The following is a 14,547-nucleotide window of genomic DNA, read 5'->3' as shown; positions in this document are numbered from 1 at the left end:
GCCCTAACCTGCTGCTCCTGAGGGACTGGAGTCAGAGTTCATCAGTGAATCAGGGAGAGCATTCCTCCTCTCCCCAAAAGCAGCACTAGGATCTGTGCACTGAGGAACATCCCAGGTCCTGGATGGTAGCCAGATGCTGCAGGCTCAGTCTTCAAGAGCAATCTTTGAGGCCAGAAGAGCCACAGCCAGAAGCAGAGTGCCCAGAACTACCTCACAGTCTCCCTGGATTTGTTTGCTGGCCCAAGAGTAAGCCCCTGGGGTCTGGGACAATTGGAAAGGGACACTGAAGAAATACCAAAGTCTCTGGTAATAAGGCAGTTTTTAATAAGAAAGATAAAAGCAATACGAGCATAATTACCTGTTGAGTTTGTGACAATTTATGCTGACTTTACTAGGGAATACCTTGTTTTGTTCAATATGGGTTTTATGTATTTAAAGAAGATGTATTAATGAACTGAAGACTTTCTGGAAGGCAGTCTGGCAGTATCTAACAAAATGCTGAAGTGCATACCCAGCGATTTACTTTTCAAAAATACACATACCAAAATATGCATGTTTAACGATGTTCATCTGGTGCTGCTAGTAATCACAAAAATATGAAAATTACCTAAATATTTACTCATGAAGAAACTAAAAAAATAAAATAAAATAAAGGCGTATTCAACCATCATAGAGTGCTATGGAGCTATTAAGGTGAGGTAGACATATTTGTACAAACTCACTATAATCACATCTGTGTGTAAAAGTCCAAGCTGGTCTGTATATACATAGGATTGGAAGGACGCACACCCGGATACTGACAGTCATTACTTCAGAGGAAGGGTGTGGGGATAGGGTATGAAGGAAGGTATGAATTGTATAATAAAAATACAAATATAAATATTTGGAAATGTATGATATGAATATATACATTTATAAATATGTATAGATGCATATATTTAATACATAGAGACATTAAATGCACTAATACAAGGTCCGTAACTGTAAAGATGTCATAGGACAATATAGAAAAATAATAGTGGTTTTCTTTAGGTGGGTAAGACTTTAGCTATTTTTCCTCCTCCTTTTACTTTCATTTCACAATTTAAAAGATAAAGAAGTATTTGTTGCTTGCAGTAGTTCAAATTAAGAAGTCTCTGAAATTGGGATGTATCCTACAATTATAATTGAAAATGTTTTCAAATGTATGGTAGATAAAATGATGTGCTTAATCACTGATGGCATTTCTAGATTTGATGAAAGATAGTACACAGAAAAAATGAGAAAATATGTTAAATCCACAGGCCCCGGATCTCCTGTCCTTCCCACCTCACCAAGGTCATTTGCTGAATCTTACAGGGCCACGTTTAGCTCCAAATACATAATATAATTTTCTGTGGTATTTGGGCTTGGGGAATCATTTTCCATTACATTGGCAAGGGTATAGGATCAGGAAAACTCCACTTCCCTTGCACAGAGTGCAAACATTTGCAAAGCACACTGTGAAATGGGCCAAAGGCTGGGGAGATGGGTGCACAGATGACCTCAGCAGAACTTGTGCCTGTGACCACCTTACAATCAGGTGGGAAAACAGAGAAGGGGTGGGGGAGGGCCTGACCAGATCTATTGCTTCTAGGATTTCAGACCTAGAGATCCAAACTTGAGGAAAGGGAAAAAGGAGACAATCTCAGAAGTAGAAGAGCATGAAAGCCCCTTACGTGTATTGCCTCTCCTTGTTCCTGGTTGGCTTGTTCATGCTGTGTCTCCTGCAGTGTCTGATGCCTGCTAGGCACTCTATTTTCTCAGTGAGTGAGTTAGGGAGCAGCTCCTTGTGGCGGGGAGAAGGATAATGAGGCTGTGGCCAGGCTCAGGACACAGGGCAGGGGTGGGGAAAGAACGCATGCCTCCCTCCCTTCCATTTCACTGCTGGGGGCTGTCAGACCTGCCAGACAGGTTCACAGAGTTGAGGGAAAGTGAGTAGAGGGCATGGAGAAGGGGAGGTATTTCTAACCTTAAGCAATAAGATGCTGCCTGTCATAGATGGAAGGGGGTTGGAGGGTGTGGAAACAGACAAGCCTGAGTTCAGATGTCACCTCTGCCATCTTGGCTGCCAAATCTCTCATTTTGCTACTTTCTGTGTACTTGCTTCCTCAGTGATCAAATGGAACTAATCATACTTTCTTCTGTGCCTTTCCCAAAGTTTGAATCAAGAAAAATCTTTATGTTAATATTATAGATCACTCCCAGACCCAATGATTTCTTAGGGGGCCCCTGCAGGATTCAGCACACAGCTGTGCTCATGGCTAGGATTCATCAGCAAGGGGAAAAGGCACATGGGGGTGATTTCCAAAGGAAAGTAGGCCAGTAGGCCAGCTTCTAAAAGTCCTCTCCTAGTGGAGTCACACAGGACATGTTTTATTCCTCCAGCAACAAGTTGTAACAACACAAGTGAAATATTATTGAAGAAGGAAGCTCGTTAGAGACAGGCAGGTTTTTATTGAGGGACAGTCAAGTGGCACCTTCTGCCGAGCAAGTACCCAAATTCCAGTCTCTCAGAAGGAAACAGGTATTCAGCATGAACCCCACTGTTTGTGCAAGGAGTCTAGATAGTCATTCTTATCAATTCCAGGAATGGTGGGAGCACTCCCGAAATCCAAGTTCACAGATACCAGCCAAGGGCCTACCTTATCAGTAGGCTTTTCTAAGGATAGCTGGCTGAGGCCTGCTATGTCTTATTTGCACAGCCTGCTTGCTCTTTGCTCCCTGGGAAAAGAGTTAAGATGTTATTGGCACTAATATGGATTTGGAAATGCCCCAACTCCCTGGGCATGTAGGTAAGGCACCCCAACATCTTCTATAGATGTTCCAATTCCCAGATCCCTGTGAGCCAAATGTGGCTTTTCTTTTCATCATTTTTCCTTACTTGTATTTAATAAGAGGTTAGGCATATGTCGGGATGTCAGCTCTTTTCAGGGATTCCAGGCTTGCTTGGGGCCCAAGAAGTCACCTCTGAAAGGGGCTTTAGTCAAATGCCTTGACACTCTTTGCTGATGGTTAACTGGCTTCCAGATTATGTAAGGCTTTCAGAACATTCCCAAGGGAAAGTCATCCTTCTTATGTTCTCCATCCATAGTTTTAGGGTGCTGATATTGGAACCTGAGTAGATCCCAGGCCCCAAAAAGCCCAGCTTTCAAACTGTGTTGTATTAAAAGAAACAGATCAGCATGAAAATGTAATTGAGATAAATTCTGATCTGTATTTGCATTTTTCTTTTTTTTTTAATTTTTTTAATGTTTCTTTATTTTTGAGAGAGACAGAGACAGAATGCGAGTGGGTTAGGGCAGAGTGAGAGGGAGGCACAGAATCCGAAGCAGGCTGCAGGCTCTGAGCTGTCAGCACAGAGCCGGACGCAGGGCTCGAACTCACCAGCCATGAGATCATGACCTGAGCCGAAGTCGGACGCTAAACCGACTGAGCCACCCAGGTGCCCCTGTATTTGCATTTTTCAAAGAATATTAAAAATGATATAATTCATTACCTACAGTGATATGTCTTAAAATCCCTTTCCCCTATTTTATAAATAGATATTTTATTTTTCTTTTATCATTTTTTAAAATTTTTTTGGTGCCAAAGTCTGGGATAAATATTTTATTTTAGAATAGTCTTAGATTTACAGAAAAGTTACAAAGATAGTATCTAAAGTTACCTACCATATACCCCTCAACGATTTTCCTCTTTTGTTAACATCTTACATCAATATGATACGTTTGTCAAAACTAACGAACCAATACTGACACATTAGTAACTAAAGTCCATATTTTTTTCCCTTAACTTTTTACTTATTTTCTGGGTTCTGTTCCAGGATCATATTTAGGATGACACTATATTTAGTCAACATGTTTCCTTAGGCTCCTTTTGGCTGTGACAGTTTCTCAGACCTCCCTTGCTTTTGATGACCCTGGCAGTTTTGAAGTATGCTGGCCAGGACTTCCATGGACCGCCCTTCAGTTTGTTTTTGTCTGATGTTTTGCTCATGATTAGACTGGTCCATGCGTTGTGGGGAGAAGTGCTCCTGTCATCACATCATATCAAGGGTACATGGAGGTGTTAACCTTCATCACCTGGCTGAGGCAGTGTTTGCCAGGTTTCTCTCCTGTAAAGTTACTCTCCTTCCTCCTTTCTACGCTTTCCACTTTGGCTACCAGTCACTGTGCATGGCCCACGCTGAAGGAGCGGGGAGTTATGCTGCACCTCCTCCAAGGCAAAGCGTCTACACAAACTATTTGAATTCTTCTTCCTGGGAAATGTGTCTATTCTCTTCCATCTATTTACTTATCCAATCGTTTGTTCACACTGGTGTGGACTCCCTCCATGTTTTTGTGAACCATCACTCCCATTCAACGGCATGGGTTCTGAAATCTCCCTCCTCCTCTTACAAAAAGCTCTTCTTGTTGTCATCTCCTCTCTCCTCTTTCCTTTTCTTCCCTGTTAGTCTTTTTCCCCTACCCCTCTATTTTCCTCTCTCATCTCAGCCCTTTCCTACTTGATTCTCCCACCTGACTCTTCCAGCTGTCCTCCCAACTGATTACCTTATGTATTTAAGAAGGTATAAGTGGGAAAAAGGGGGAGGAACACAGGGGGAAATGCCACTAGTCGGTAGATGATGTTAGCAGTTGAGAGGGCAGAAAGAGGCTGTGAATATTTCATGCATTGATTATTTGATCTCTCTTACATGTCCATGTATGAAAAAGACTTCTCGAGAGCTTGTATCAAGGACAGTGTGAAGGGCGCTTGGGGTCGTATCTCCTTCAAACCTTGCCCGACTCATGCATATTTCACAGGTGAGAAAATGGAAGCTCAGAGAGATTACTTGCCCAATATCATAGTGCTGATAAATGGCAAAGCTGGGAGCCATTTGGCTCCAAATGAAGCCAACTGGCTCCAAATCTGGCATGCTTATTGGATGAACTGAGGTGTATTTATAATTCTAAATTCCCTAGGAAATGAAACTTAACCCCTAGTTCTAAAAACACCAGTGTGGAGTACTGTAACACGTACATAGTCTCAGATTCCTTCTAAAGGGCTTTTGCTTGGACAGTCTGAATTTGTAAAGTTAAACCTTACAGTCTTGCCCTTTTCTTCTACTGAGCTGTACCTTTGTTTTCATTTCATGCAAAGCAAAGTCACTTTAGAATGTTAGACTCCATTTGTGTTTCTTTCTTCTTTTTCTAGAAGTTAATATGGAGAAAATTTGTTAAGGTCTCTGTACTAGTTTTCTATTGTTGTGTAACAAGTTGCCACAAACTTACTGGCTTCACACAACACCCATTTATCACCGTGCAGTTCTATAGACCAGAGGTCCAAGCATGTAATGACTGGGCCTCTGCTCAGGCCCTTGTCAGGCTGAAGTCCTGGGATGGCAAGGCTGTATTCCTTTCTGGAGGCTCTGCAGAAGAATTTCCCTCCAAGCTCATCCAAGTTGTTGATGGAATTCAGTTCCTTGCAGTCGTGGGAGCGAGGCCTCCGTGCACTAGCTGGTTTTTGGCTGGGGGCGTCCCATATCTAGTAGAGGTCACCGACAGTTTTTTTACTATGCAGCTCCTTCCATTTTTCCTCTCAAGCTTTGAATCTCTTACTTCCTTTGCCAGTGACCTCTAGACCTGGATTCATAGGGCTCATGTGATTGGTTAGGCCCACCCAGAAAATCTCTTCTGAAAGTCAACTGTGATACATAATATAACTTAATCACAGAAGTAACACCCCATCATATTTACAGTCTCAGGTATTATACAGGGTGTGTACATCAGGGACTGGGAATCTATGGGCATCTTACAATTCTGCCTACCACATTCTCCACTCCTTTATTTATTCACACACCCCGTATTTGTAGAGTGTCTGCCCTGTGCCAGGCACAGTTCCAGGAGTTGGAGCTACAATGGTTAACATGACAAGCTTGGTCCCTTAAAGATTACCATCTAGTGTGGTGAGACAGATGGTAACCAAGGAAACAACGAAAACTATCCATTAGTGATGAATGCTGTGCTGAGAATTAAAATAGGGTAGACTTCAGGTTTAGATGGGGTGGTCAGGAAGGGGCTCTCTGAGGAGGTGCCATTTTAGCTGCTTCATGAGAAGACGGCACAATGAAAAGGTCCATGTGAAGATTGTTTAATACCCACAAGCCCAAAATGAAAGCCCACACCCTGTGGTTCCAGGGTTCCTTCTAATCATATTTAACATATTTAACACAGAAGCCTATTTTCAAACCACACCCTAAACCACTCTGCACAGCGTCTTACTCATTCTGCTCTTGGCCCTGGTTGGTTGGTGTAGCTTTGAGCATAATCTCCTAAACTCCCAGATCCCAGGCGGGAGCTGGGCTGTGTGGCATGTCAACAATGGAGACTATGGACACCAGTTCCCACAAACATGCTTCTCTTCTCCCCCTCAGACTTCTCCTGGAGTCGGGCAGAATATTGACGGTGAGGACTCCTGGGTGTAAGATGCATTTCTCCCAATAAATAACAAATACTGCTAGGACAGATTTCTGCTCAAAATCTACTCAACTGAATCTCCATTCCAATTTCCTGCTTTAAAGTTACACAACCCAAAGGTTCACTGAGAACTGTTTGGCCCAGGCACAGCGCTCCCCACATCTGCTCTTGGTACACCACCATTGAAAAGATTTCCAACCCTCATTGGTCACTTTCATGGTTAAGAACGCAAAGGTGTGGGGAAAAAAAAAAACCAACAAAAACCCAAAGGTGTGAGGTTTTGGACCTTGTGTATCACCATGCAGTTGGAACCATCAAGGTGCTCTGAAACATACACTGAACAAACACTTTCCGGGTGTGGACCATGTCCCTACCATCAAGGGACTTCCAGTGTCAGGGAGGAGACCAACATGCAGGTGGGCAATGATAATACAGGAGGCTTGCTTTAATGTATTAAATGATTTTTTCAACAAATATTTATTGAGTGCTTACTCCGTGGTAGGCACTGTTATAGGTGCTAGACTTAATATAGCAGTTAAATGGAACAGACATTAATCCCTGTCCTCACAACCTTATTATATTCTAGAGGAGTATATCATGAAATACATAAGTAAGATGTTGATAGCTAAATAAATTCTGTGGAGGAAAATAAAGAAAAGGGTGCTCAGAAGTATGAGAGGAAGGGGGTGCCTGGGTGGTTCAGTTGGTTAAGCATCTAACTTTGGCTCAAGTCATGATCCTGTAGTTCATGGGTTCAAGCCCTGCCTCTGGCTTTCTGCAGTCTACACAGAGCCCACTTCGAATCCTCTGCCCTACCCTCTCTCTCTCAAAAATAAACATTAAAAAAAAAAAGAGGGAGAGAAGTATGGGAGGAAGGGAGGTTATTATCACTTTAAAGAGGTGAGGGAAGGGGCACCTGGGTGGCTCAATCGGTAACGTGTCTGACTTTGGCTCAGGTCATGACATGATCTCACAGTTTGTGAGTTGGAGTCCTGCATTGGGCTCTGTGCTGACAGCTTAGAGCCTGGAGCCCACTTCGAGTTCTGTGTCTCCCTCTCTCTCCCACTCCTTCCCCACCCCCATTCACACTTTGTCTCTCTCTCTCTCTCAAAAATAAATAAACATTAAAGAAAAAAAGAGGTGAGGGAAGACAACACTGAAAAGGTGACACTGGCATGGCCTGGGAGGGATGGGAATGGGGAAGGGTAGGATGGGAACGGGGAATGGTAGGGTCTCACAGGCCACTGTGTGGACTTTCACTTTGACCACATGCACTGGGTAGCCACAAGAGCATCTTCATCAGGGGACTGGCATGATCACCTCCTTTTTGCTCCCTGCTTGCTATGGTGGAGAGTAAAGAGAAGGGGGTCAAGGGGAAACAGAAAGATAAGTGAGCAGGTTATTACATATTCTAGGTGAGAAATGATGGTGACTTGGACCAGAGTGATAGTTATGGAGGTGGTAGAAATGGAATTTGCTGATGGATTGATTGCATGTGGGGCTGTGGCAGAAAATGTGGAGTCAAGGATGTCTCTAATATTTTTGGTTTAAGCAACTGGAAGAAGGGGGTTGCCATTATTTCCATGGGGAAGATGATGGAAGGAGCAGGTTGGAGGCCAGAGAGACCAAGAGTCTGGTCCGGGGCAGGTTGGGTGTATGTTGTATGTCAAACGCTTAATGGATGTGTCAAATAGGCATCTGGGTGTGAGACTGGCTTTCAGGAAAGAGAGAGAGAGAGAGAGAGAGAGAGAGCACTAGTGATATAATTTTGTAACTTCTAAGCACAGAGATGATGTCTAAAGCCATGAGTTAAAACCAAAAGATGGATGTAGTTAGAGAAGGGAGAAGTCCAGGGCCTCGGCCCGAGGACTTTTCAACCTTAGAGGTCTGAGAGGTGAAGAGATACCAGTCAAGGAGACTAAGAGTCAGAGAAGTAGGAGGAAAATCAGGAGAGGGTGACCCTGGAAGCCAAGTGAGGAAGTATTTGAGGAAGGATGAAGTGAACAACATTCCATGTGAGAGGAGACAGAATCCAGTGCACTAGTACAAAAGGCTGGCCTAATTTTTAAAATTTATTTTATTTTATTTATTTATTTTTACTATTTTATTATTAAAAAAATTTTTTTAATGTTTATTTTTGAGAGAGAGACACAGAATGCGAGCAAGGAAGGGGCAGAGAGAGAGGGAGACACAGAATCCAAAGCAGGTTCCAGGCTCAGAGCTGTCAGCATAGAGCCCAACTCCAGGCTCTAACCCATGAACCAGGAGATCATGACCTGAGCTGAAGTCGAACACTCAATCAACTGAGCCACCCAGGTGCCTCAAAAGGCTGGCTTTAGAGAGGAGCACAGACTGCCGGGTAAGAGTAGGGAAGCAGAGTCTCTGCGTACAGAAGCAAATGGGTGGGTAGATGGCAGAGTGCAGAGGCAGGTTCTCTTCTCACTGCTCCACTGCTTACAGTGCTACAGAAAATGAAGCCATCAGCTGAGAGCAGAGGATTGGAGACAGGAAAAAGTACGAAACGGTCATTGGGGAGATTGGGATGTGGCCTAGAGAAGTGTAGTAGGATGGCTGAACAGCAGCACGGTACTTGTTGGGGCTTGTGGTCGGGAATGTAAAGTGGGGCTTGTCAACATGGTTGTGCATTTTTCCCCAGTCATACTGGGCTGCAGGCAAGGAGCAGGAAGACACTTGGATTGGCCAGGGTTGGGGTCAAATAAATGGAAAGCGGAGCAAGAAAAGAACTACATGATGGAATCCAACTTGGGTGTGGAGGAAATAGAGGACATGGGGGATGAGGAACAGTAAAAAGGAAACAGGATTTGTGAATGGAATGCAGGTCCCAGTCAGGCAGCAGGACCGCTGGGGTTGTGGTTCACTATGAACAAGAAAGTGAGATACTTGAAATCACAACCTGGGAACTGAGAGAGTTGGTATGACAAGGTTTAGTTAGGGGTCAGCAAACATGGCCTATCGGCCAAAGTTGGCCTACTGCCTGTGGTTTACCCAGCCTTGAGCTAAAAATAGTCTTTACTTTTTTTTTAGTCTTGATTTTTTTTAGTCTTAAATTATTTTTTTAGTCTTAAAAAATGTATTTTTATTTTTATTCCAGTATAGTTAACATATAGTATTACATTAGTTTCAGGTGTACAATATAGTGACTCATCAATTCTATATATTACTCAGTGGTCATCAAGATAGTTTTTATATATTATTTTCTTTTTATTTTTTTCTTAATTATTTTGAAAGAGAGAGTGTGCACATGTGTGGGCTGGGGGAGGGGTGGAGGGGAGAAGAGAATCCCAAGCAAGCTCCTCGCTCTCAGCACAGAGCACAATGTGAGGCTCGATCCCATGAATTGAGCCAAAATCAAGTCGGACACTTAACTGACTGAGCCAACCAGGCATAGTTTTTACTATACAACCCAACATAGTTTTTACATTTTTAAATGTAATACACACACACACACACACATACATACAAGGGCAATTATTCTTTTGGCAAGAACAATTGCTCTAAGAATTGAAGACATTGCCTCCTGGCCTGCAAAGCCTAGGGTACTTACTATCAAGCCCTTTACAGGAAAAGTTTCCTGACTCTTAGTCTAGACTCTAGGGTATCACCATGGGTGTGAGTAGCTGAGGTAAGGTAGAGGACACAATTGTAAAGGCCAGGTGGCCAGGATATTGGCAGGAATATCTACACGTGTATAGAAACTGCTAATAATTATGACAGTGTTGGAGAGAGTGGCAGGGAGCTAGAACTAACAGTTAAGGAATAAGGGGTTGTGACCTGGGATCTGTAGATGCCTACTGAGGACCGCAACATAGAGGAACCACATGTAATCTAGTCTGATAGCATGAGGGTCAACATTCAAAGTTAAGGGAGGAGAGAGAGAATGTTCTAGAAGTAGCTGGGGGAAGAGCTAGTCAGTCATTGGTACTCCTCTAGGCACCAGTGGTTTGAGGGATGAATACAGCTACCACTCGACAGAGCTGCAGGGGAAGCAGAGTGCTCAGAGATGGCCTGGGTGACCAAGTTAATGGTGCCTTGAGGAAAGAGCACAAGTGAAGGGGCAGTTAAGTCAGCCCCCACTGGCTGGCAAGACTTTGCAGAGGAAAGCTTTGAGTGGAAGCTTAAAGTATTGGTAGGACTTAGGTAAAAATGGGTGGGACAGGAAGAAGGGAAGGGATACACAGGTGTAGGAAAGCATGATATATTTAAACACTGACCTCAGAAAGGCACAAATGAACTTCAGTACAGCTGGAGGTTCAAGACCAGTGCAATTAGGAGCTTTGGGAGAAGAGCATTATTGTTTCTTCTTTAGTATTTGCATGCTGGGGCTTAAGTATATTGAGAGCCTCACGTAGCTAGGTAGATGCTCTATAAATGAAAGAAAACCACACAATCAACTTGCAGACTTGTTACTTCCTCACAGGTATAGTAGAAACTGTTTTAAATAAATCTGTATATGGGGATTCACTCATTCATCTCTCAAGCATTTTTTGGGAGTATCTCATCTGCCCAACGCTCTGCCGGGCATTGGGGGTGTAGTGGTGAACAACACAAAAGCTTCCTTCCACTCTCTGAGCTTATAGTCTGCAAGTATTGAAGTGTGATCAGGCTCAGATAGGATGTTACTGGTGCTCACTGCTTTGGCATCTAAACCAATCTGGGGGGCCAGGGAAGAGTCCTGGAGGAAGTGACAATGTGGAGAAATAGGTTGTTAGAACAAGGAACGGGTGGTGGTGGAGAATGTTCCAAGTGAAGTGACAGCACTCATTGGGTTGGAGGTGGGAGAAAGGGCTATTTAAGGCACTGAAGACATGGAGTGTGGTGAAAGATGGACTCGGAAAGACGATGGGGGTCTAGCCTGGAGTGGGGTCTCATCCTCAAGAAGCCTCTGGCAAAGTCCAAGAAGGCAGGACCCATGGCTGTCGTGTTCGCTGCCTTGCACCTGCTATCAGGTGCTCACTTCCCATACCTGGCACGTGGTAGGTACATGATAATGGTTTGTGGAAGGAGTGTGTCACTGTGAACCATAGTCTAACACTCTGAAAAAATTATTAGTTTATCAGTATAAATACCTTCATTATTCTTGTAAACAAAATGACAAATGTGAAAGCATTTTGTAAACTGTAAAACATACCTGATTTAAAGCTATATTATGTTGCAATATGTATAATGTAGTACCTCTTTTGTGCTCCTAACAATTGTTGTTTTTTTTTTTTTTGACTCTTATTTACTCAACTCAAAATCCCCAAAACATTGTATTAGAGAAATTATCCAGTCATATGTAGTACAAAAGTAGCTTGATTAGGGAAAAAACCTTCATCAGCCTGATCACTTCCTTTTACTGCTTCCTAAGGTGGCTTCTAGCATATTCACATTGCTTGTTTTCTATGAAGTGAGCATAAACCAACAGAAAGTAATCACGCTTTTCTCCTGGTTCAGAATAGATCCTACCTTGTTCCTCACTGTGTACTCCTCTATCTTCACCAGGGAATCAGCAACTCCTTGGAAACAGGTGTCTTGCATCGTTTATGCCCAACATCCAACATTATGGCTATTAGCTGGTATTTAATACCTACTGGCTACATTTAATAAATTTATTCTGGAAGTTGGGACTGTTCACAAATACAGTACTAGAGTCTAAATAATTGTATTTAATGCACTTAAATGATCATTGGCTATTATATTACCAAATGTTTCATATACTTTAACTTGAAAGGGAAAAGAATGAAGATGCAGAAATATTGAATTTCATTTTTTCTCCAAATTTTCTAGAGTTTGTCTTGTTTTAGGTCTACCACATAATGAGCAATAACCCATGAGATCATTTTACCATCTTCTTTGATATATAACGCAAAGGTAATAATGTTGAAAAGCTTTTTCTGATATTTAGGCCAGGTTTCCTTTTATTCCGTCACATCTCTCTGTGGCCTACTAAATAGTTTTCTATCTACGGCATTTAAAAGCTATGCTTGCTCTTATGTTAAGCTCTTTAATTCTGACTTAATTATCATATACACAAACGAGTCTCTTGATCCTGCCCCATAAAACAGTTCCTGTAGCTTCTTAGTACTTGTTGCTCAACTCTGTCTGGCTCTTATTTTGGGGGAGGAGGGTAAGTTTAATTTAGAGTGGCCCAAGCATTTTGGAGAAAGAACTCTGAAGCTAATTTTTAAGTAACCTCTTTTAGAATTTGTGATTTTTTTTTTTTTTTTTTTTTTTTTTGCCTATGTTTGCATTTCCTAAGTTTTCTTTCTTTACAGTGATACATTTAGTTACATAGAAAAACCTCTTCGCTCCGGTAGAATGAATGAGAGGAAAAGGCTTTTTGTGTGTATGTGTTGTGGGTTCATTGTTCCCGGATGTAGTATTCTGTCATTCACTCACGTGTACCATCCATTTTTACAAAATGTGTAAAAAATTTGTAACAATGTATCCCACTGCTGCTTTCTGATTTTTTTCTGAACTCACCTTAATTTCATACCAAGGCTTGAGTAATTAGATTCAGTTTAAATGGCTTTCAAGTTTCAGGTATAATAGTTACTGATTAAACATTAAAATTGTTGGTCAAGAGGCACCTGGGTCAGTAGAGCACCCGACTCTTGATCACGGAGTTGTAAGTTCAAGCCCCACGCTGGGTGTGGAGATTACTTAAAAAAATAAAATACTCAGGGGCGCCTGGGTCGGGTCCCTCAGTGGGTTAAGCTTCCAACTGCAGCTCAGGTCACGATCTCCTGGCTCGTGGGTTGGAGCCTGGAGTTGGGCCCTGTGCTGACAGCTCAGAGCCTGGAGCCTGCTTCAGATTTCTGTCTCCCTCTCTCTCTGCCCCTCTCCTGCTCACACTCTCTCTCTCAAAAATAAACATTAAAAAATTTTTTTAAATAAAATATTCAAAAAATTGTTGGCCAGTAATAAAAGGCTGTAGCAAAGGACCTGATAAATTGATTTTTTTCCACTAACACTCATTTTTCTTGTTTGTGATGTGTGCTGAATGTAAAGCTACCACTCAAGTATTTTCAAACTATGCAAAATCTGTTCTGCTGCAGAGCTTCTGCGCTCTTGCCTCGTTACTCTCTCCAGCCTGTTCCCACCTTTTAGGTCTCAGCTCAAAACTCACCTTCTCTGAGTGTCCCTATTCCCCAATCTTGGTCTCACCAACTTTTTTTACTTTACCGATATGAAAGAAACTTGCTAATTTACTTATTGCGTCCCTCCTCCCACTGCTAGTCCGTTAAGGGTCGGGACACTATTACTTCCCAGAGGTGAGCGGTGCTGGGCTAGTGATACCTGCTCGATGCGTTTCTGATTAACGGATAAATACGGCATTTTCACTTAGTGGAGACAGGCCATTCCCCAGGCGGAAGGGACCGGCCTGTAACTTTGCATGACTGCGCACAAAACATGCTCAAAATGACCCTATGCAGACGCCTTCTTTCTCGCCAGGCAGAAACCCTGACCCCAATTTCACCTTTCCCACCCCGTTTCGCGCTCGAGGAGTGAGGGGTGAGCGGTCTGAAAACCTCCTCCCTAACGTTTCCCGGCGGAGGCCGGAGGAGGAACCGGCGCGCACGTACTGCACCCGCCGCCACGTCAGCCGGTGCGCGCGACGGTAGCGCGCCTGCGCGCGGAGGACCGCCCCGTACATCCGGGGCCTGGGCGGCGGCGGCGCCGCCGTGCGGGGGTCACGTGGCTCTTTCCTTTCCGTCTCTGGCCGGCTGGGCGCGGGCGACTGCTGGCGAGGCGCGTGGAACCTCGCGCTGGTTCCCTTTCGTCTCCTCTCGCGGCCCGGGCCACCAAGGAGTTCGCTGACGCCGGTGAGCTGAGCCGCCCGCCAAGATGCCGGCCTATTTCCAGAGGCCGGAAAATGCCCTCAAACGCGCCAACGGTGAGTAGGGGATCGGGGCGCGCCGGGCTGGGTCGGCCCGAGGCCTCGGAGGTCGAGGGGCCCGGGCCTCCTTCTCCCTGCTCCGCCTCCCGTCTGCGGCTGCAGAGGTGGTCGATGAGACCTGTCTGCCGCCGTTCCAGCCTGTGGTTGGGCATGGTTTCCCTTCTCGCTCCTACC

General features: G+C 43.8%; 2 protein-coding genes across 2 annotated transcripts in view; one reads left to right on the top strand and one right to left on the bottom strand.

The window, feature by feature from the left end:
• The window catches only part of DENND10 (DENN domain containing 10), a 39,728-nt gene extending 25,690 nt beyond the window's left edge, over positions 1–14,038 (bottom strand). Inside the window, exons 1-2 of the mRNA XM_045040750.1 lie at positions 13,773–14,038; positions 10,706–10,856 (exon numbers count right to left, since the gene is read on the bottom strand). The gene's annotated coding sequence lies outside the window, so the exon portion shown is untranslated. The remainder of the gene's footprint in view (positions 1–10,705; positions 10,857–13,772) is intronic.
• Positions 14,039–14,171: 133 nt separating this feature from the next.
• Positions 14,172–14,547, top strand: part of EIF3A (eukaryotic translation initiation factor 3 subunit A) — a 35,684-nt gene continuing 35,308 nt past the window's right edge. Inside the window, exon 1 of the mRNA XM_011287585.4 lies at positions 14,172–14,370. Within this exon, the coding sequence (XP_011285887.3) occupies positions 14,322–14,370 (49 nt within the window). The 5' untranslated portion in view covers positions 14,172–14,321. The remainder of the gene's footprint in view (positions 14,371–14,547) is intronic.

Source organism: Felis catus, chromosome D2 (genome assembly GCF_018350175.1).
Source record: "Felis catus isolate Fca126 chromosome D2, F.catus_Fca126_mat1.0, whole genome shotgun sequence".
In the NCBI taxonomy this organism is placed as follows: domain Eukaryota; kingdom Metazoa; phylum Chordata; class Mammalia; order Carnivora; family Felidae; genus Felis; species Felis catus.
The sequence above is the reverse complement of the archived record's forward strand: the minus strand, read 5'-3'. Positions and strand labels throughout refer to the sequence as shown.